Source organism: Bicyclus anynana, chromosome Z, assembly GCF_947172395.1.
Source record: "Bicyclus anynana chromosome Z, ilBicAnyn1.1, whole genome shotgun sequence".
NCBI classification, from domain to species: Eukaryota; Metazoa; Arthropoda; class Insecta; order Lepidoptera; family Nymphalidae; genus Bicyclus; species Bicyclus anynana.
Window position 1 is genome coordinate 18753559 of NC_069110.1, and position 21551 is coordinate 18775109.

At 38.5% G+C, this 21551-nt stretch overlaps 1 protein-coding gene across 2 annotated transcripts in view; it reads right to left on the reverse strand.

Moving 5' to 3' along the window:
- Nucleotides 1-806: 806 nt before the first annotated feature.
- LOC112049131 (major facilitator superfamily domain-containing protein 6-A) overlaps nucleotides 807-21551 on the reverse strand; it is a 23716-nt gene continuing 2971 nt past the window's right edge. Inside the window, exons 4-14 of one of the 2 annotated variants that reach the window (XM_024086921.2) lie at nucleotides 20962-21187; nucleotides 20016-20187; nucleotides 18836-19050; nucleotides 17957-18164; nucleotides 17334-17431; nucleotides 16130-16286; nucleotides 15286-15470; nucleotides 14637-14892; nucleotides 13376-13587; nucleotides 11827-12016; nucleotides 807-4704 (exon numbers count right to left, since the gene is read on the reverse strand). In XM_024086921.2, coding sequence (XP_023942689.1) covers nucleotides 4628-4704; nucleotides 11827-12016; nucleotides 13376-13587; nucleotides 14637-14892; nucleotides 15286-15470; nucleotides 16130-16286; nucleotides 17334-17431; nucleotides 17957-18164; nucleotides 18836-19050; nucleotides 20016-20187; nucleotides 20962-21187 — 1996 coding nt within the window. In that variant the 3' untranslated portion in view covers nucleotides 807-4627. The remainder of the gene's footprint in view (nucleotides 4705-11826; nucleotides 12017-13375; nucleotides 13588-14636; nucleotides 14893-15285; nucleotides 15471-16129; nucleotides 16287-17333; nucleotides 17432-17956; nucleotides 18165-18835; nucleotides 19051-20015; nucleotides 20188-20961; nucleotides 21188-21551) is intronic. The other variant, XM_024086922.2, reaches the window with a different exon arrangement.

Below are 21551 nucleotides of genomic sequence, written 5' to 3' on the forward strand. Positions count from 1 at the left end.
TGCCTATTGTCAGACTAGACCTGATACAATTTAGAAATTATAAAATCCTAAACTAACTAAATCCTAAAGCTGGGAATTGAAAGAAGTACCTATTTGATGAGAACCACAGCTCTACCAACTGCGACACGGGGGTCGTCAGAAGTACCTACCTGTATGACACTGACTAATTCTCGTGTCACAATGTTTATTCCCATACTCCTCTGAAACGGCTTGACCGGTTCTTATGAAATTTTATATGCATACTAGCTGCCGCCGCGCGGTTTCACCCGCGTGGTTCCCGTTCCCGTAGGAGTACGGGGATAATATATAGCTAATAGCCTTCCTCGATAAATGTGCTCTCTAACCCTGAAAGAATTTTTCAAATCGGACCAGTAGTTCCTGAGATTAGCGCGTTCAATCAAACAAACAAACTCTTCAGCTTTATAATATTATTTTATATGCATATTCAGTAGGTCTGAGAATCTGCTATCGTCTAGTTAATCCTTAAAGGGGTAGGGTAGGGTGGGAGTAGAATAGGGTAGGGAATGAGTCAAAGCGAAGCTTGACTAGGTCCGCTAGTAGATATATAAAAAAATATAAACACTCACATTTATTTATTTCAAGTATTTATGAAAATCGTAGTAAAGCTACAATATAAAAATCAATCTTGAACCTTTCTAAGCGCAAATCTCGAGAACGGCTAAACTGATTTCGCTAATTCTTTTATTTTCATTTCTTGGATCCTACAAAATAGCGCGTAGCTATCTCTACCATCTGGAATTATTCATCAGCTAGAATATTAAAATATAAATAAAAAACTTCTTAAATAAAGAAAACAAACGTTTATTAGACTAAAAATAAAAAAGTACATATTGCACAATAATACCTATTTTTCCCACTTCCACTTTTAATCAGCGTGACTACCAGAATCAAGAATTTCCGTAAATAAAACAGTTGAGCGTCTCATCAAGATGAAGCTACTCACGGAAAATTAATTTGACAGTAATCAATTGAGCCACCATTGAGGTGGCTCAATATCGTGATGTTTGGAAGTCCTTACAAAAGGCCTATGTCCTGCAGTGGACGTCCATCGGCTGATATGATGATGATGATGATGAGTAATCAATTGTAAAAATGTTCCACAGATCCCGGGCTATATACTCATCGATACTATCTTAATATATTTTTATATACAAATACAAACAGATTTCTTGTTTTATTGTGAGAATATATTAAACTACCTAATATTAACAAATGTACTGAATCACATTGCACACAGGACAGCACTACATTTACAATACAATAATTCAAGACTAGGTTCGAGTCGTTTCGAATCCTGTGTTGACTGAACTTTCTGAAATTAGTCAAAATTCTCAGCTCGGAAGTGAGAGCAGTTTGGATGGATGGCCATCCAAAGGCGACTCTAAAACCCCTTCAGGTCCTTCAGAAGCGATACATGCGTCATTGCGTATAAATCACGCTCCGTGGTTTATACGCAATAACGAATTACATAGAGACCTAGATCTCCCCACAATAGCCCAATATATAAAACAGCTGTCGAAAACTTATTTTGTGAGAGCCGCCACGCACCCCAACCATGGCGAACAAATTTAAACGTTATGCGAGTTTAAGAATATCATTTTATTTCAGTACTTACCCAAAATAAAGTCAGTAGTGATAAGCTTTATGTAAGGAAAGCACGAGATGTCGTCGGTCCTGGTCATTATAAATAATATCTGGTAGTGTAAGTCATAAGAGTAAATATTATCACCCAATTAAGGAGCCTAGGTCATCATCATCATTAACAACCCATATTCGGCTCACTGTTGAGCAAGAGTCTCCTCTCAGAATGAGAAGGGTTAAGCCTTAGTCCACCACGCTGGTTATTGCGTTACAACTAAAAGAATTTTCAAAATTGGTTCAGTTGATCTAGAGATTACCTCCTACAACAGCACAAACTTTACTCTCTGTTTATTATTGTTTCTTCATTTTTATTGTGTTTGTATAGTTAATATTATTTTATTTTCATTTCAGTTTCATGAGTTACCTACTTGAGAATATTTTCTTTCAATCTTACGCAAAGTTTGAAAGAAAATATCTTTTCGACACTTTTTACAATTCACAAAGGATGGCAATTATCGCAGAGTTTTTCCACGTTTTTTAAAAAACATAATATTTTTGGCTTCCTCTTGACCTTTTGCTATTGTGTTGAAACTTTGTTGAAAGTTGTTTTTTTTTTGTATATTCTGAATAGACTTTGGTAGGTTTCAGGCGTTATGTTGGGATCTTGTGAAATACTAAGGGGTGGAATTTATGTTTTTATGATAGACCAGCGGACGCCCGCGACTTCGTCCTCGTAAAAATCGATGTCAACTTTCAACCCCTATTTCAAAATATTATATTCAACAGCGGACCCGGCCAAGGTTCGCTTTCACTTATGTGCACTTCTTCCATAACCCCTAACTTACCTTACTACCAATCTAAACCTACCCAATCCTATCCTACTCTACCCTGCCCCTAATCCTACCCTACCCCTACTTTACCTGTACCCTACCCCTATACTAACCTACCCGTACCCTACCCTACACCTTCCGTACCTTACTCCTATTCTATCCCTACCCTACCCCTACCCTTAGCAAAATTGGTCCAGCCCTTTGAGCGGGGTGCGATGACCAAAGGAAATGGGGCTTCTATGCTAGTATTATAAAGAGGCAAAGTGTGTGGTTGTAGGGGGTAATCTCTGGATCTACTGATCCGATTCTTAAAATTCTTTTACCAATAGAAAGCTACGTTATTTGCGAGTGTCATAGGCTAATCGATATCGTGTAATTCGATCCCCATATTCACACGGGAACGGGAACTACTTAACTGAAACCTCTGGGCGTCATATAGCGGCATTCTCGCGTCTTTTAGAAATTTTGTGTTATCTCCAAAACTATGTAACTAATTAATATACTGTAAAGGGAAAATGTTATTTTTATAATATACTTGTGATGATTAAATAATTTATTTTGATAAGGATTTAAGTTTAGTTGTATAAATAATGACGTAAACCTACGTACCTATATAAAATTAATAATATTCAAACACAAAAGGTACTATATCTGCTAATATATAGAAGATAGATATATGGCGTCGCGGAATTTTTTGTAGTACTTATAAAGGTGCATAAAGCCCCCATACATTGATTTCCATTTTACACAATGATTAAGGCAGCGCATGAAAATAAGTTTGTTTATGAGGAGTGTCGGTCCGACCTGTATGACAAAAACTGTGATAACTCTGCTAATATATATGATACCAATATAAAATAGCCTATAGCACTCCTCGATAACGTGCCATTCTACTGGTGAAAGAATTTTTAAAATCGGACCAGTAGTTCCGAAGATTACCCCTTTCAAAGAATGTTAGAAAATTACAAACTTTACCTCTTTATAATATTAGTATAGATTTATGAGGAAGGTTTCGGTTTAAAATTTGTAAAGTTTTTGTGTAAATTGATTAAAGCATGATATACAAAACAAAGCATGCATTAGAATGCATGCTTTGGTGGACCATGCATAGTTTTTTATATTGAATGAATTCGGCAGCGGTGCGATAGAAGCTCCCGGGGTCTTAACTTTTTCCGACACTTTTTACAATTCGCATAACTCTAAAATGGTCATCTATTAACATATCTATTATATCAGTATTTTAGTTGGTTACATGTTAGAAGTATTTATTAAAATATGTATCATTATTATGTGTATCGTTCGTCGTTATCAACCCATATAAATACAAAGACGCTTCCCGAGTTTGTACGCTGAGAAGATTTTAAGCTAAGTAATGGATTTTATCCGTGATAGCCCAGAGGATATGACTAGGTTCGAACCCGGTCCGTTCCATATACTTCCAACTTTTCAGTTGTGTGCATTTTAGGAAATTAATTATCACGTCTCAAACGGTGAAGGAAAACATCATGAGGAAACCTGCATACCAGAGATTTTTTTTCAATTCTCTGCGTTTGTGAAGTCTGCCAATCCGCATTGGGCTAGCGTGGTGGCTTATCCCCTCCAGCAGTGGTCGTTCATTGGCTGTGATGATGATGATGCTCAATGATGATGATGATGAAACCCACCTCGCAGTTGTGACTTATAGTTTGTCACAGTGTGTAACTATTTGTCACTTCATTCATGCCGGGTTAATATTCATTACATAATTTAAATACTGTTAGTTGGTATTGAATGTTTTTTTTAAATACGAGTAAATGACAAACGTTTATTTATTACATTTTGCTTCTATTTTGATTGAACTATTATCCTCGGATCTTGTATACTTGACCTAATTCATAATAATACACCAAGAAAACACATTTAAGACAACATGACGTGTTATACGCATCCGTGTATACTTTTTTATAAATAAAGTATTTATTTCACTTATTTTATCACACACTATGTTAATACCAATCGTATATAAAACTTCTTAAAAATTAATTGAGCGAGACATCAGTGCAGCCAGGTGTACATATCACTGACCATTATAATCTCATTAAAGTACCCGAACTTATACATATAAATCACTAAATCTAATTTCATAGGAACTTTTGATATAAATATATTGCACAACCAATATTTCCTATTCATAAGAAACCGTAATGTAGACAATGTTAGCTGGCATCGTTTATTTCTTCTAATATGTGAACAGTATCGTTCTCTTGGCCGTATTTGATGACTGATGTATAACCTGAAAGCAAACAAATATATCGATTATATAATGCACAGTGCACAGGTAACGAAGCCGTGATAGTCCAGTGGATATGACTTCTGCCTCCGATTCCGGTAGATTCGAATTCGGTCCGGGGCAGGCACGTCCAACTTTTCAGTTACGTGCATTTTAAGAAATTGAATATTAAGTGTGTCTTAGAGAGAAACAACGTAAGAAAACCTGCATAACTGAAAAAAAATTGAAGTCTGCCAACGCGCATTGGGTCAGCGTGGTGGACTATTGGCCTAACCACTCTCATTCTGTGAGGATACTCAAGCTCAGCAGTAAGCCGAATATGAGTTAATAATAATAATATAATGCATTATCTAGTAACGGTCCATTACAGTGCCAGTTCACCGTAATAGATTATCTATACTAATATTATAAAGCTGAAGTGTTTGTTTGTTTGTTTGTTTGATTGAACGCGCTAATCTCAGGAACTACTGGTCTGATTAGAAAAATTCTTTCAGTGTTAGATAGCCCATTTATCGAGGAAGGCTATAGGCTATATATTATCCCCGTATTCCTACGGGAACGGGAACCACGCGGGTGAAACCGCGCGGCGTCAGCTAGTGGAGTATAATTCAAATCTGCTAATATTTGGTGGGCTTAAGATAATATTTACTCTTGTCACAATCACTACCAGATGTTAAGGATTGATGTCCGTGACAGTGGCTCAACGTGCTCTCGGAGAATTCAGAACAGAAACAGACCAGTCAGACCAAATAAAGGACCCGGACTAAGAATTTAAATTTAAGAATTTGACGATTTTTTTTTAATGACTCCAACCCTCGTGATACGAAGCTACTTAGACGAGAACCAATGGACCGACATACAATTTACAATTAAATTTAGACACATTAAATTAATATAAAATTATAATAAGGCGAAGTCACAGAAGTCAAATTAAACTGTGATGTGGAAAGCCGTTAAAGAAAATACGGTATTTGCAGATGTTACAGATAACACAAACAATTTTAAGCATTTTTTTAATTGCGTTAACTAAATAGTCACAAACTTCATGCCATACTGACTAATAAAATATAATGAAAGTAATATTAGTCTAAGATCCGCATTAGAAATGAACTTCACTCATCTGTTCAATGGTTGAAAAGTGTTTTGTATAAGTACGTTAAAAATATATTGCAAGTAGATTGCCTCAAAAACTCCTGGCCAAACTATCAATAATGATAATAGTTAATAATAGTTTGTACAGGAAATGTTTAGGCTACCTACTTTTAATATATTTCTTTTTACAGATGGGTGAATGTTATTTCTAATTCGGATTCTACTATATCAAAATAAAGACTAAATTAACATATAATAAACATATTTAGAACAAAAGCTTGTTATTATGTAGCCAAAAACAACGAATAAATGTAAAATAAAATGACTTTGACCAGAATCAAGTTATTTTCAGCACTGTAACTTCGTATGTAATAGGATTACCTTTCTTTCTATTTACTATTTTGCTGTAATTTGAATGAAAACTTTTGTTTTAAAAATATTTTTTTATGGTAAATAACTTGCTTTTAAGTTTTAATAGGTACTATGTGAGTCTACAGATATTATGAGAGCGTACAGACATATTCACAGAAGACACTACATATGAAAGTTTCACATCCATGCCACTAACCGTTCAAGAGAGCCCAGGCGAGGACACTATCCACTGCGACATCACTTTCAAGTAGAGGTCACGTTTTGCTACTAAAGTTAACAACATATATGCAAAGTTTCACGTCCGTACTAAAACCTAGGAGTAGATAATAATTAATCCTTCAGTATTAAAATTTAACTTTTTCCCAAAATTTCATGTCCTTATTAAAAACTAGAACTGCAGTTATATTCTGTAACGATGTTTTGAAGTGATAACTTCTTAAGGGAGAAAAAATCGCTTCGTAACGCAAGCGCGTTACGGCGCATTCGTGCTAATGTCACACAGCATTCTAGCGAGCATATTTGCTTGATCAAATAGAGCGTTCGCTAGAATTCTCAAGATGTTCGTAGCAATGTTTGGCTCTATGCTTGGCTCGGCTCGTAGTGTAGTTCGACAAATCTATAAACGGCGATTGCTCGAAGTTCTGTTACAAGTGAATGCTCAAGTCTATCAGAAACTTTATGATATGTCTTAGGATCTATTATAATTATAATATAAGTATATTATCGGATCCAGCTTGAGCCATTTTTGTAACTATTGGCTTTATTCAAGTCTCTCCAATATATGCGTACGCTCCGTCTGATGTGACCAGTGACAAATGATAACACGTCACGAACATCGCAAGATTTCGTCAATTTTTGACCTCCCTCTCCAGTAGGCCTAAGATGTGAATCAAAACATATCTCTATAGGATATATAGACAAAAAGTCGACTAATAGCGACGGAGCTGGAAACATTGCTCTCTCTTTCATTGCGTTAGGAACAAAGTGCTGAGACTGGGACAGCTCCGTTGCTATTGGTCGATATTTGACTTTTTCTTTTGATACATTAATGCATGATAGGCCTACATATTTGTTTTTACAAACAAAATAATATACATGTGCAATATTCGATTGTAAGTAGTAATAGGTGAGGAAATCAAACAAAATATGTCTGCCAACGACTAAACAAATAATATATTTAATAATAAGAATACTAGATATAAAATGTTAAATAATACTGAGTATAATATTAGGAAATGCGATTTCACATAATAACGAACTAATACAAATAATACACACAATAAAAATACAATCCGAAATGTCTAGTTGTATGAGTGAAATGTCAACAAAAGATTACACTATACCAGTCTGCGAGAGCGAGCAATGTTCTCGATTTATGAATCTTTATGAATCGAAAGACAGTGTAGTATACTGGGTGCTCGGGAGTATTTAAAAATTTCTAAGGAATGTGTGTTCTAAAATTAATATTTTCGGAGTAAAAAATATTTCTTTTGCAAATAGTTCTTAAATTGTGTCCATTATACGCATCCTTATAATAATGACGTACCCAAGTTTAACGTATTTTATAATGAAAGGATAGATAAAGGCGTGTGTTACATGGATAGTCAGAATTATTGAAATTATTTTATATGAAAATATAAAAAGCTTTTATTTTTTAGTAAAAAAAAAATATTAGTTATGCAGTTCGGCTCCTATAAGTGGACTCGTCAACACCTTGAAGTTATGGGAAACTCCCGAGCACCCTGTATAAGACAGCGTAGAGAGAATTTCGACAATATTAAAACATGTGTCAATGCATTCTAAACGGTTCCCTTAAGCCTGAACCCAAGGTCACAAGTCCTGGGACCTACTCGAGGTGTTTCTTCCGAGGCAGGATGCAAGGAGGCAAGCCTGTAAATGTTTTCATGACAACTTCGTTGTCAGTGACGAAAAAGTACATTTAATTTAATTATAAATAAAAACATTCGTCGACGTGAGTAAAGTGCCGGAATTCAGTGTAGTAAAAACCACGGAGTAATACGCAGTGGTCTAAGCCAGATGACGTTTTTTTTACCAGTCATAGTACCCTAAATACGATATAATATATTAGCTAGCCCAGACATTACGTTTTGTATATAAAAATTTTGACATTATTATCAATCTGGTAATTTAAATATGTAACAAATTGTGTTGTATAAATTAATATTATTTATTATAATATACTACATTCACCTCATACAACTAGTTATTTACAACATGCTACACAACCTTTAATAATAATATTCGATAATAATTTTCGACGTACATAAATTCATTATAACCAGTAATATTATTGTAATATTCAATTGATCAGTTTTGTTCTATTCGTAAACATTACGTAACAAGTAAGTACAATTAAGGAACAGGTTTCACAAACTATTTTCGAATTGCAATAATTCGACAAAGTACATTGTTCCAGAAATAAGCCGATTCCACTGGGTTTTTTTTGATTTAGATTTAAATCGGACATACTCTTTTATATACAAATCATATTTATATACCAATAATCAGATTTATATCCATAAAATCAAAATATGGAAATAATCTGATAAATCGACATAGATTCAAAAAATACTAAGTACGTATACATAAAATGGAATACTCACTAAAAACAAAATAAAAATGGACGTAATGGATAATAATTTCATTAAAATATTTCACTACAATATTAAGTAAATTTGTATAAAATCTCACAAGAGGAATGTTACGAGTATAAAAAAGAAAGTATTCATTGCATAAGTCAAATTTCATAATTACTGAAATAACTTTATTTTTGGGTTTTTTTCTAATTTTACATTTTTGTGTAAAACGAATTCCAACAATATAATTGGAAATAATTGTAGAGGAACATATGTAACAACAAAAAATAAATTGGAAAAATCACAACGTATGAAAAGACAGTCTTTGATAGGAAAAGCGCCGAAGTTGATTACGTATAATAGTGGTTGCAGAATTATCGAACTTCGACCATTTGATCTGTTAATAAGGTTCTATTATCTAAGATAACATCTCTACAATCAATCAAGTATATATAAACAATATAGTATGTATCACGTATGTAATTAATTGATTGTATTTCTAACATAGAATAAAAAAAGGCTTTATACAATACTTTAATTAACTATATCAAATTTCATGTTAATCCGTTTGCGCATTATTTTTAAATGTGTACAAAAATTTCCTTCCACATATTAAAATATATTACGTATATAACCATATCGTCAATATCTTATCTAATAATACTTTGAAGGTTAAATCCATAGACACGCAGCAAGTACTCAGAGGTTTTAAAAACTTTGGCTTACGAGATAAAAATTAAATTTTTCGGGAATCGAAGACTGTGACTTCACCTCGTGATTCGAGTACTTTTTGTTGCTAGCAGTGGCGAGCAATTCATATATGCAAACATGTACTGCATATCCTGAGAACTCATTTTTAAGTTAGACCAAATAGTTATTCCCATACTAATTTAGATTAGAACTAAATTTTATTTAATTCGTCTTCTAATATCACAATACGCTGTACGACTTAAACTATATTTTTATTCGGTTAATATAATATTATTTTATAATATTATCATTTATTCGATGGCAAGAACTAGGAAATGTATGGCGACTTATCAAAAATAACGGTCATAGATTGATACAGTTTGCGTGATCCTCGAGTAATACACAGCTGTCCTCCTGTAACGCGACTGAAAAGGTTTTTCGATTTAGTGATTCATCTGGTGCAAAGCCTAAAATACAATACTGGCTTTGACGCTTCGACGAAGTTCTGAAGAGAGCCGAGTACTGCAAGGCGCATGTCCGAACCTTGGATCGCTTCAAGTCCTTTGAATCAAGCGCAAAAACCGAAAACGATCGAAAAACTGAGCAAGGCGAGGCGCAACTGCCTCGCCTCGCTCAGTTAATAGTAATATAATATTCAATTGATCAGTTTTGCTCTATTCGTAATCATTACGTAAAAAGTAAGTACAATTAAGGAACAGGTTTCACAAACTATTTTCGAATTGCAATGTACAATGTACAATTGCAATAAAAACCAGTGGCGTAGGTCTAGGATGGGCCCTGTATCAAAGTTAGTTGGGAGGCCCAATATTTTTATGTTTTTTTTTTCTCCGAGAAGCGCCAGATAAAGTGTGGATTAATTGTGGGTTAAATTTTAGTAATTTTTGCTTTCAAACTTAAGAGGCCCCTGTAGTCCACATATCATTGATACGGCTGATACGACGAATTACAATAGGGTAGTTGGCTCATATCATAATAAACGTTATTAATTTATATAGTACATGGAATAAGGGTCCGAAATATATGGATTATTATTAATAAAAGGTAGGGATTTCTTATAAAACATAATTTAAAAATTATGTATTTTTTCTAATATTCTAAACGTCAAAAACGCTGTCGACAATTTGTGACGTCACAATGTTTTTTGATGTACTAATAGTTAACTAATATATTTGTCAAAAGAACCGTTTGGTAAAGAATTTGTTAACGTCATCAAGAAACAGCTAAAGTATAGACCATAATGGGCATTTAAAAATTAAATTTTTCATGTAATCATGTCGCATTAAAAAAATATATCATATTTTTTTAATCCAGTAGAACGATAATGAACAATTTCAGACCATTTAAAAAAAGAGTCTACTTGACTTTTTTTCGGTCGAGGGACAGTAAGAGAAGTCCGGGGCGTCTAGATGCGGCGAAGGATGGAGCGAGGACAGCCGCGTGCGCGCGAACGTTGTGTACCGAACTCGTAGTCCGCTGACCACCACGACCACAAACGCTAGAAACGGATTGCCCAGAATAGGTCTCGTGTTCAGAGCAGTCTCCGAAAGGTCCGTTTATATCTACAGACATTCAGCGTGCCAGACACGTGCCGTTGCAGACAAAATAATATTCTTCTATACAGTGTTTATCTATCGTAACGCGGCCGCGCAGACGTTGACAGACACGGGCCGGGTCATATTTCCGGAAAGAATATTTTGTCTGTGCGGTTCATGTCTATATAGTCCTTTTCATGAAACCTGAACTAAAATTAAATAAATAAATTAATTAATAGTAACGCGGCGCTAATGTCTTAATGGCGCTTCATAGTTATATCAGCGCCTTACACAAATGACAATACCGCCATTACATTTGGTAATGACAATATAATGACATCTATCTCTGACATCTTATCTAGTTTGTATACATCGCTTAAATATTTTTAAAAGGGTGCCAGTCTAAAAAATGTGTTTATATGATAAGTCTTTAATAATGTAATATATTTAATTTAGGTTGCATTGTTTAATTTTTGTAAATTACTGTATTCTTATAAATAAATAAATAATATAATGACAAATGTAATGACAATACCGCCATTACATTTGGTAATGGCGGTATTGTCATTTGTGTAAGGCGCTGATATGACAATGAAGCGTCATTAAGACATTAGCGCCGCGTCCTTTCATGAAAAGGACTTTCAAGTGTCTCTACCTGCTGAGCAGTGTAAATAGACGGCGTCTGTGGGTGTCTGCCACGCTACTTGTCTGTGACGCACTGTGTCTGTAGACATAAACCTTGATTCGGCGCACATCGTGGTCACCGAGGATCACGCAACACTAGTGTACGCTCTAGTCGTCAGTTTCCTGTTTAATGTTACCTCGGTCCGCGTCGAGGTGCGCGCGTCTCCCGAGCGCCAGCTGCGCCAGCGCGTGCACGGCGCACGCCACGAGCGCGCCAATACCGAAGTACAGGAACGTGTTCCAGCCGCCGTACGCGGCGTACAGTCGGCCGCCGATAAAACTGCCCAACGATGAGCCTACACCCTCGAAAACTGCGCCCACTAGACCCTGTTATGATAGGACAACGATGGTGGTAAACAAAAAAAAAACCTATACTAAAGCCATACTGGAGGAGTACTGTTTACCAACAAACAAATTAAAAATGAGGGTATAAATCAATAGTCATTTCCCACCTAATAATAGTTATAATTAACTTGTTCTAAAATTAATAAAAATAATTTTGATTAATAAGCTTACAACAATTAGATAAAGTTACTATATTTTGAATAATATTTTATAAAACAACAATTCATAATTTAAAATAAAAAAGTTATGAAATGGCATGCATTTTCTACCCTCATTTCTAATTTGTTTGTTAGTAAACAGTACTCCTCGAATATGGCTATAGTATAGGCTGAGTTTGTTGTGGTCTCTTCTTGGACCAAGGCGCGTTTGGAACCCTCGTAACTTTAATTTTAAGTTTTCGACTATTATTACCACCACCATTGGATTAAATTAAGTTGTGACATATACAATTCAAAAGTGTTGCATACAAAGCCTAATTGAAATAAATGTATTTTGAATTTTTGAATTTTGTCAGTTTTTGTAAGCGAAAATCTGAATCTATCATATCATCATCATCATCATCGTCATATCTGCCGCTGGACGTCCACTGTAAGACATATGCCTTTTGTAGACTTCCAAACATCGCGATACTGAGCCGCCTGCATCCAACGAATCCCTGCGACTCGCTTGATGTCGTCAGTCCACCTGGTCGACCAACACTGCGCTTTCTAGTGCGAGGTTGCCATTCCAGCACTTTGGGACCCCAACGTCCATCGGCTCTTCGAACTATGTGCCCCGCCCATTGCCACTTCAGCTTCGCAACTCGTTGAGCTATGTCGGTGACTTTGGTTTCTTCTGCGGATCTCCGCATTTCACACAGAGATACTCCTAACAAATTCCGTCAAAACAATTTTTGACAGCCTCCGTGGCGTAGTGGTATGCGCGATAGATTTACAAGACGGAGGTCCTGGGTTCGATCCCCGGCTGGATCGATTGAGGTTTTCTTAATTGGTCCAGGTCTGGCTGGTGGGAGGCTTAGGCCGTGGCTAGTTACCACCCTACCGACAAAAACGTACCGCCAAGCGATTTAGCGTTCCGGTACGATGTCGTGTAGAAACCGAAAAGAGTGTGGATTTTCGTCCTCCTCCTAACAAGTTAGCCCACTATCATCTTAGACTGCATCATCACTTACCATCAGGTGAGATTGTAGTCAAAGGCTAACTTGTAAAGAATAAAAAAAAAACATTCATCCTTCCATCCGTGATTATTTCAGGATAAAAAGTAGTGTATGTACCAATCCAGAGTTTAATCTACTTCCATACCGAATTTCAGGCTAATCACTTTTAAAAATGTGATCAGTACCTGCACAGTGGTCTCGGATCCCGGCGGGGATACGACAGTGGCGTACGACGTCATAGTGGGGTAGAACATCCCGAACGTGATCCCCTGGAACATCTCGATGGGCAGGATCCACCACGGGTCGGTCACCACGGAGTACAGCAGGAAGCGGACGCCGAAACCGAACAGCACCAGGGACATCGTGTTCGTATGACCGAACTTCTGGATGACGTGACCTGCCAAATCAAATCATTTTTTAGAAATATTTATATGTATATATTACATAAATCAGAGATCCGCAGACGAACCAAAGTCACTGAGATAGCTCAGTGAGTCGCAAAGCTGAAGTGGCAATGGGCGAATCACATAGTTCAAGAGGCGACGTTGGGGTTCCAAGGCGCTGTAATGGCGACTCTGTGTCGGAAAGCGCACCCAGGCTGTTGGTCGACCCCTCACTGGGTGGACCTCTATCGGCTGATCAAACTAATCAAGTGCACCATCTTGTTGGTATACAACAACTACCTGGCTTTAGTACCAGCTTCATTAAATGGTGTACTCCGCACCGGGCATTTCCTTGAGACATAGAAGAGAAGCAAGAAAGCCATACGCAAACCAGGTAAGGATCACTGCCTCTGGAATCTGCTGACCAATCACGCTACTGCCGCACACCGCCAAGGTGTTCGAGCGTCTACTGCTGCGAAGGCTGTCTCCCCACATCCAACTGCGCAATAAGCAGTTCGGCTGTCGCAGCAACTGCACTTTATTGCCAATGAAAAGAACAAAGGGCACTGCACTATCGGGGTCGTCCTCGATACAGATTTCTCTGTAAGCAAAATCGGAATCGGAAAGGCCTCGATAGTCCTTCGTTCGCGTGTAGCACGCCGGCCTCCTGGCGAAGCTCCTCACCACCACCGTGCCACCGGTGCTTGTGCGACAAGGAACCATATCTCTGTAGAGGGCGCCCTGTGCGTGCCGAAGTACCACAGAGAAGCTACCTGTCACATCTATACGTCATGAACACAGACTACATTCGTACCCGAGGGGGAGAATGACGTACTGTTGTCGCTCTTTGCTGATAACAGTGCGTACCTTGTGCCGGCCTACCATCGTTCGTCGCCACCAACAAGAAGCAGCGTCTTCTGGACCGACTTCCCGAATGGCTGGACAAGTGGAGAATGGCCATCGACGTGGAAAATCAGCAATTGACATTTTTAGACAGGAAGCCGTCGCGTACTGCCATCCTACGTCTCGCCCGCATGGGGCAGGATACGTAATGGACACTCACCAGAGACGAACATGAAGGGTATCTCTCCGCCGAACGTCTGTATGGCGCTGGCCAATCCTTGCAGTGTCTTCACGTACGCCGCTCCGTCGCACGACAGGCCGGCTATGTCCTCGATGTGCCAGAACAAGAACTGCCAGATCAGTCCCGTGCAGAGCCCCACCGCCACCGTCCACAGCAGGAACACCACTGTGGGCAACGACGTCAGGAGACTGCCGATGTCTGCCATCATGTTGACGGACATTCTCGTTGACTCGACCTGGAAATTATCAATTACTTTTAAAAAAAAAAAGCTTTTTAACCGAGGTTTAGTAATAGTCTTTCGTAGTGTGATAATTAATGCGTATAACTAAAATTGGCTATGTTATATTAATAGAAATAGTTAGAAATAGGTGCAAATCTTTATCAGTAAAACTCACACACACAATGGCTCCCTAGCAATCCATGAGGCATTCGGCGACCTGAATGGCCTGCTCCTTTCCTTCATCGGCGCTCACTGACAACTTTGCGTCATCGGCGGGCACTGAAATAATCGCTATCAGCTACTGCCCTACGGTCTGACGAGCTTTCTGAGACAAGCGCGCCTTTGCAACTTTCCAGGACCTCACGTTTCAGAGGCACCGCACCAGTGAGAAGGTTTCAAAAACCGCACCTTTATATAACAGGAGACGAGCACGTCTCCACACAGGAACACGAACATGAGCACGAAGGCCACAGTGTAGTTCTTGACCGCGCCCGAGCTGAAAGCGTCGATGAGCACGCCGGTGAGCAGCGAGAACAATCCGAAGCCCACGGAGCCCCACAACCTCTGCTTGCCATACAGGGAGATCTTTGTGCCTGCAATCAGATTGTCCAATGTCGTCGATGTTCATTTTCCCCGATAAATTCCTGGTCTGCAGCCATTGACCTCTTTTAATAAAAGGACGCACAATCATGTGAAAAATTTCACTTAAGAACTGGCCAATTTTGCTTTGACAGTTTTAGAATTATTGGTAAAAAAAAATATGATTATATAATGATTTATTTATTTTGCTATCATCCGCGAAAAGTCGACGAACCCATGCGACAACGTCACCCAGGTCCGACGAAATACTCTCTACGTACGTTTCACCCCGAAACCGGAGCATCCTCAGGAGATGTTGACTCTACAACGTGCAATTGTCAAATCGTTGTCGCATGGGTTCGTCGACTTTTCGCGGATGATAGCAAAATAAATAAATCATTATATAATCATGATGAACTTCCGCAAAGTAACGCCTGCTTCTATCCAATATTTAAAAAAAAATTATACCTAAAGACCTTTAAATATAGTCCAATATTCTATAAAATCCCAAATTCAGAGAAAATTCAACCTTAAGGATAGAGTTTAAGGTTGAATTTGCAAATGCGACTACTTGAATTGAGTGCTAAGAAGTTGTGTTTGGCACTCTGAGTGGGGACGTTTTTTGGTCGCCGATTGTGCATCCCTCCTTCGGCTCCCCTATAAGATGCCTCACCCAACAGATTGAAGCATATAGCGTCGGCGAAGGTGACGACCACCGCCTGCCCCACCCAGCTGATGATCATGAGCAGGAAGAACAGCCAGAACTGCATCGAGTACTGAGTGCTGTCGTCGGCGTGGCTCTCAGACGCTGATTTAAACAATTCGTTCACCTGGAATGGGAATGTTGACTAGGTTTGAATATATTGATTTTTATGATAAATTCCGATAAGGTCAATGTTAACTAATTTATACATAAAAAGCAAAGATTGACTGGATATTTGCAAACTAAATAAGATTACAAAATTTCAAAATCCATTAAAAATCTTTTATCGTAATTAGATGAAAATTCATACAGTTTTAGCTTCCTTACATTAAATGTGACATTTTTCAATATTTGAACTATAAACATAAACGCACAAATAACAAAGATATTAGAAATTTTGATTGAACACCCATACAAATCGTACCATTTTGAATGGGGCGTTTTTCAGGGATCCGCGGCAGCGCCATAAATATAACCTTTTAAATCCCTGTAGCTCCGAATGTTTCGATCGCAGATACCCTGTTACTTTTACAAAATTGCTTTACTATTAGCATACTCTTAATTTATACTGTCATCATCCCTTAAAACCGGCCAAATGCGTGTCGGACCACACGCAAAGTGGTATTCCGCAGATTAAATTAGCATTTTTATCCCTCCTGTAATGAACAAAAATATCGATAACGATACCCCACACCATAGGATAGTCGATAAAAAACTATGCAAGTAGGGAAGGAACCCTAAAATATATATTTTTTAAAATTTTATTCTTATAATTTTATACACGTAATTTTATGTTAGAACTAGAAAGCTGAAATACCATATTTCAGCTTTCTAATTATAGTACCAGTACAAGTAGTAAAGTTATAGACAAACCTTTTTAATTAGTAGAATTAATATGCAATTTTGTCCGATTTTTCTTCATTACTTACTAGCGGACGCCCGCGACTTCGTCCGCGTGAAACTCGATGTAAACTTTCAACTACCTCTATCCTACCAATACCCTACCCTACCCTACCCGTAAAAAAAAAGTAAAAAGTATCCTATGTCCTTCTCCTGGCTCTAAACTATCTCCCTGCCAATTTTCAGCTAAATCGGTTCAGCCGTTCTTGAGTTATAAGTGAAGTAACTAACACGACTTTCTTTTTTATATATATAGATTTTTAAATGTTCATACCATTTCGTTATTACATGTGATGTCGCAAGTGGAGTGAAACAATTCATCGCCTATTTGATACGCTGCTTTTGAGCCACAGTACGGGTAGTGTATGGAACCTGCAAATATGATAGATTATCATTTTATAAAACGAACGAAAATTATTAGACTCGCATCAAATATATCGCTTTCTCTTATGTCCCATCGCAATGAAAGAGAAAGCGATATTTTCGAATCTGTCGCTATTGGGCGATAATGTCTTTTTCTCTTTACAAGATATGTCATTGACGTATCTCTGAAGTTGTGTATTCTGTTGTCCAACGTACAGATTTGTATTGAGCCCTTAGGGTAGGCAGTGCATTTTTGCATCTATGAATCTTTATCCCCTTTCCTATAAATAAGGAGGCCTGCCCCTGAAGCCAAGTGGCACATTGATACTAGAAAAATGTATGGGAATGACATTTGCTATCGACAGGACACGCGATCAAGACCTGTCATCCCCATACAGCGTCTCATTTTCTAGTTTTCGAAGCGTTTGCGATTGTAGAAAGAGAACCAACATGCCACTTGGTTACATAAGCTGGTCCTTTAGTGAGCTGTTAAAATAGGCTTCTGATGATGATGATGATGATAGGCATACGCACCGTCCTCCAGCTGTATTTGTTTGAGGTGCACGTACACACACTTGTGCTCCGCCATGAACGTGTTCAGCGTCACCGTACCGGTGAAGGCGAGGCTGGCGGGCAACGGCTCTGGAGTACCCGGGCGACACGTCTGCGCTGCGTCGGCGCCCCAGCCTTCGCAGATCTCCATCAGACGCCACGGCGCGTGCGGGGCCAGCTCGCACGACGCCTGCAACAACATTCTTTTCTGACGGCCTCCGTGGCGCAGTGGATTTACAAGACGGAGGGTTCGATCCCCGGCTGGGACGATTGAGGTTTTCTTTCAATTGGTCCAGGTCTGGCTAGTGGGAGGCTTCGGTTTTGGCTAATTACCACCCTACCGACAAGACTTACCGCCAAGCGATTTAGCCTTAGCGTCTTATAGCGAAAAGTTTCGACAAATACATTAAGAAGCTTTCGCTTAACTGATGGATCAAGAGTCGAATACAGAAAGCACTGATTCTTGAGACAGCGCGTATTGTGAGGAGGTTCCTCACTCTGGAGCCCACCAGTTGTTTAGGCACTGAAATGTCCCGCAGCGGGAGGTATGATTTTTTTTTTAATTAATAGTGTTTTGATTTAAATATTTTGTATTAATAACATTGTTAAGAATTAAACAAAATAAATAAATTAGAGTAAAAAATATATGTATCATGGTGACATCATTTTCAAGATAAGATTGCCTCTAGTATATACGGCTAATGCTGAGCTGTAAACCCTTTCTGTTTGGTGTCAATACAGACAGTCATAAAATATCTAAGATAGGATGTACTGTTTGTGACACTAAAAACTTAATAAATTTATTTTCCTTCTTTTTTCTTCTTTCTATATATACGTAAATAACAGTTGCTAGGTACACACCTGACATTTGCTATAAGAATCCCCGGTAATGTTGGCCAAATCCTGAGTATTATTATTGCACACCCTAAAATTGAGCATTTTGTCCAAGCATGTCATATTGGCCTCATTAGAACCGATTAAGTTTGCCAAATTTTGATTGTCACAATCGAGGGAGCATGGCTCGTTTATGTCCACATAGCCGGAGCCGACGCGACAACTAGGTACGTAGGAGAAACCTGAAAGCATTTATGAAGTATTTGATCGATTTTTGACGAGCGTTTTGTCATTCTTTTTTTTATCCAACGTCAAGTTAACCCTAGACTGGCGAAAGCACCTAATGTTAAGTGACTGCAGTCTAAGAAGAAAACGGACTTACTTAGAAGAGACACAAGTGTATTCTACGCATACCTCTGACGGTAACTACGCGGTATCATCATTATCAGGCGCCCTTTAGTTTGAAGAAACTAAAGTTTGGCGATCAGACGGAGAAAACTTATCCGACCTCATGAAATGTTTTTCAGCTGGCTGTAATTATTCTTGGTACACTCCTTGACATCGTCCACCTATTTACGTCGCTATCGTCCTGATGACCATTTTTGAACCAATTTTAAAATCCTAATCTGAAATATTGACGGCCTCCGTGACGCAGTGGTATGTGCGGTGGATTTACAAGACGGTCCTGGGTTCGATCCCTAGCAGGGCCAATTGTTGTTTTTTTTAAGTGGTCCAGGTCTGTCTGGTGGGAGTTCGACCGTGGCTAGTTACCACCCTACCGGCAAAACGTACTGCCAAACAATTTAGCGTCCCGTTACGATGTCGTGTAAAAACTGAAAGGGATGTTGATTTTCATCCTACCCGTAACAAGTTAGCTTCCATCTTAGATTGCATCATCACTTATCATCATCACTCATCATCATCAGATGAGATTGTAGTCAAGGGCTAACTTGTAAAGAATATAAATAAAATCCTGACTTGCGGACCGCAGTTGCAGACTATGTTAAATAAATAAATGTTAAATTTAATTTACTTAACCCAGCTTCGTTTCCCCCTCGCTCTGCTTCGGTGGACTGCCAGCCTTAAGCGTGTGCCCAAAAGTTGGAAGCACAGTAAACAGTCACTGTCATATTTACCCTTCAACTAAGTTTGATACAAGGCCCTAGCAAGGCACTCTACGCCACTGGTGTACAGTGTAAAGACTCACCGTCGAGTATGACTTTATTGGACGCCATGTACACGCAGGAGTCATTTGCATGCACATTGTTTATGAATGCAGTGTAATCTATGTGTCTAGCGTCGCTGTAACAGTACTTCGGTATGTGCCAGTGCTCGCAAACTGTTTGCCACATCTTTGGCGACGTCATGCCGCAGCTCATCTGGAATGGTGTCAACGATTCATTACATAACACTTTCATTCTTTAGCCAGTCCAACAACTCAACAGCTTACGGCTGAAAACGTATCTCTTACCAGAAAGCAGAAGATGCGATTTTTATGGGATAAAAGTAGCCTACGTGTTATTGTAGGCTTTTGTATTAGGTGTTGTTCTTAATTATACTGTTGAGTGCTGGGTGCTGTACTGTTGAGTACAAGTCACCTCTCATAATTATGGGGGTTAGGCCCTAATCCACCGCGCTGGCCCAATGCTTAAATTAATTATTGCATTCATGTTATTCTGGATCCTGAGAATCCTATCATACGGTTTTGTTACGATCGATAGGTTCGGTAGGATGCATCTCGTGCTGATTCTTTTTAATTAAAGTGTCTATCTGTGTTATTTATATATTTTAAAATAACTGCGTTTTAATTTGTCTGTCTGTCTACTTGTCCGGGCTAATATCTGGAACCGATTTAACGGGACTTTCACAGAGATAGAGGAGGTTATTGAGCAACATATAAGCTACTCTTTATCCCGAATAAATCCATGGCTCCCGAGGGATTTGTATAAAACAGAATTTCACGTGAACGAAGCAGCGAGCGATTGCGCTATCATTTGAGACAGCACTCGAGTATATTTGCAGACATTCGGTTGTTCTTCCCCACTTTCATCCCCCACTCGTTTTAAACGGCTCAACCGATTTTCATCAAACATGTCTAAGAACATCACTCTTTTTGCATCGGGGGTTAATAAAAAGAAAAAAAATGTACGTACTTCACAGGTGGCGGTAGAGTTGCCGCTGGAGTCTGACAAGGAGCTCACTTTGCACTTGTCAATTTGGTCCGCGGAGTCGTAGCAGCTTCGGAGCGTGGTGGCAGAGTCCCCGCAGTCTAACTCCACGGACACCTTCGCCCCGCTCTCCGGTATGAAGTATATCGCCAGGAAACTTACCATTGTCACTACTTGGAACAAAATGAACAGTGACTTTTGGATTTTGAGCCTGAAAATATAATATTTTTGATGCTAACATTTATACACGCGTTCTATCAAGTACTTATAGTTATTAGATGTCGTTTTTAACTATGCTCGTTTACCACAGGGCCAGGCACTCTCCTAGGAGAGGTGATTGAGCCTACGTTCACGACGCTGCGATGCGGGTTAGCGGGCTCAGGAAGATGTTTGAATAACAGTTTGAACAACATTAATGATCATGACTGGGATCAAAGGCTCGAGGTGCTTCATTAACTTCCCCACTACTCAGAATTTCAAGAAATAACTCAATATTTCATAGGCTGAACCGTGACTCAATCCTAGAACATAATAATACAAAGCCGCGAATTTTCTTAATTCTCTGCGTGTGTGGT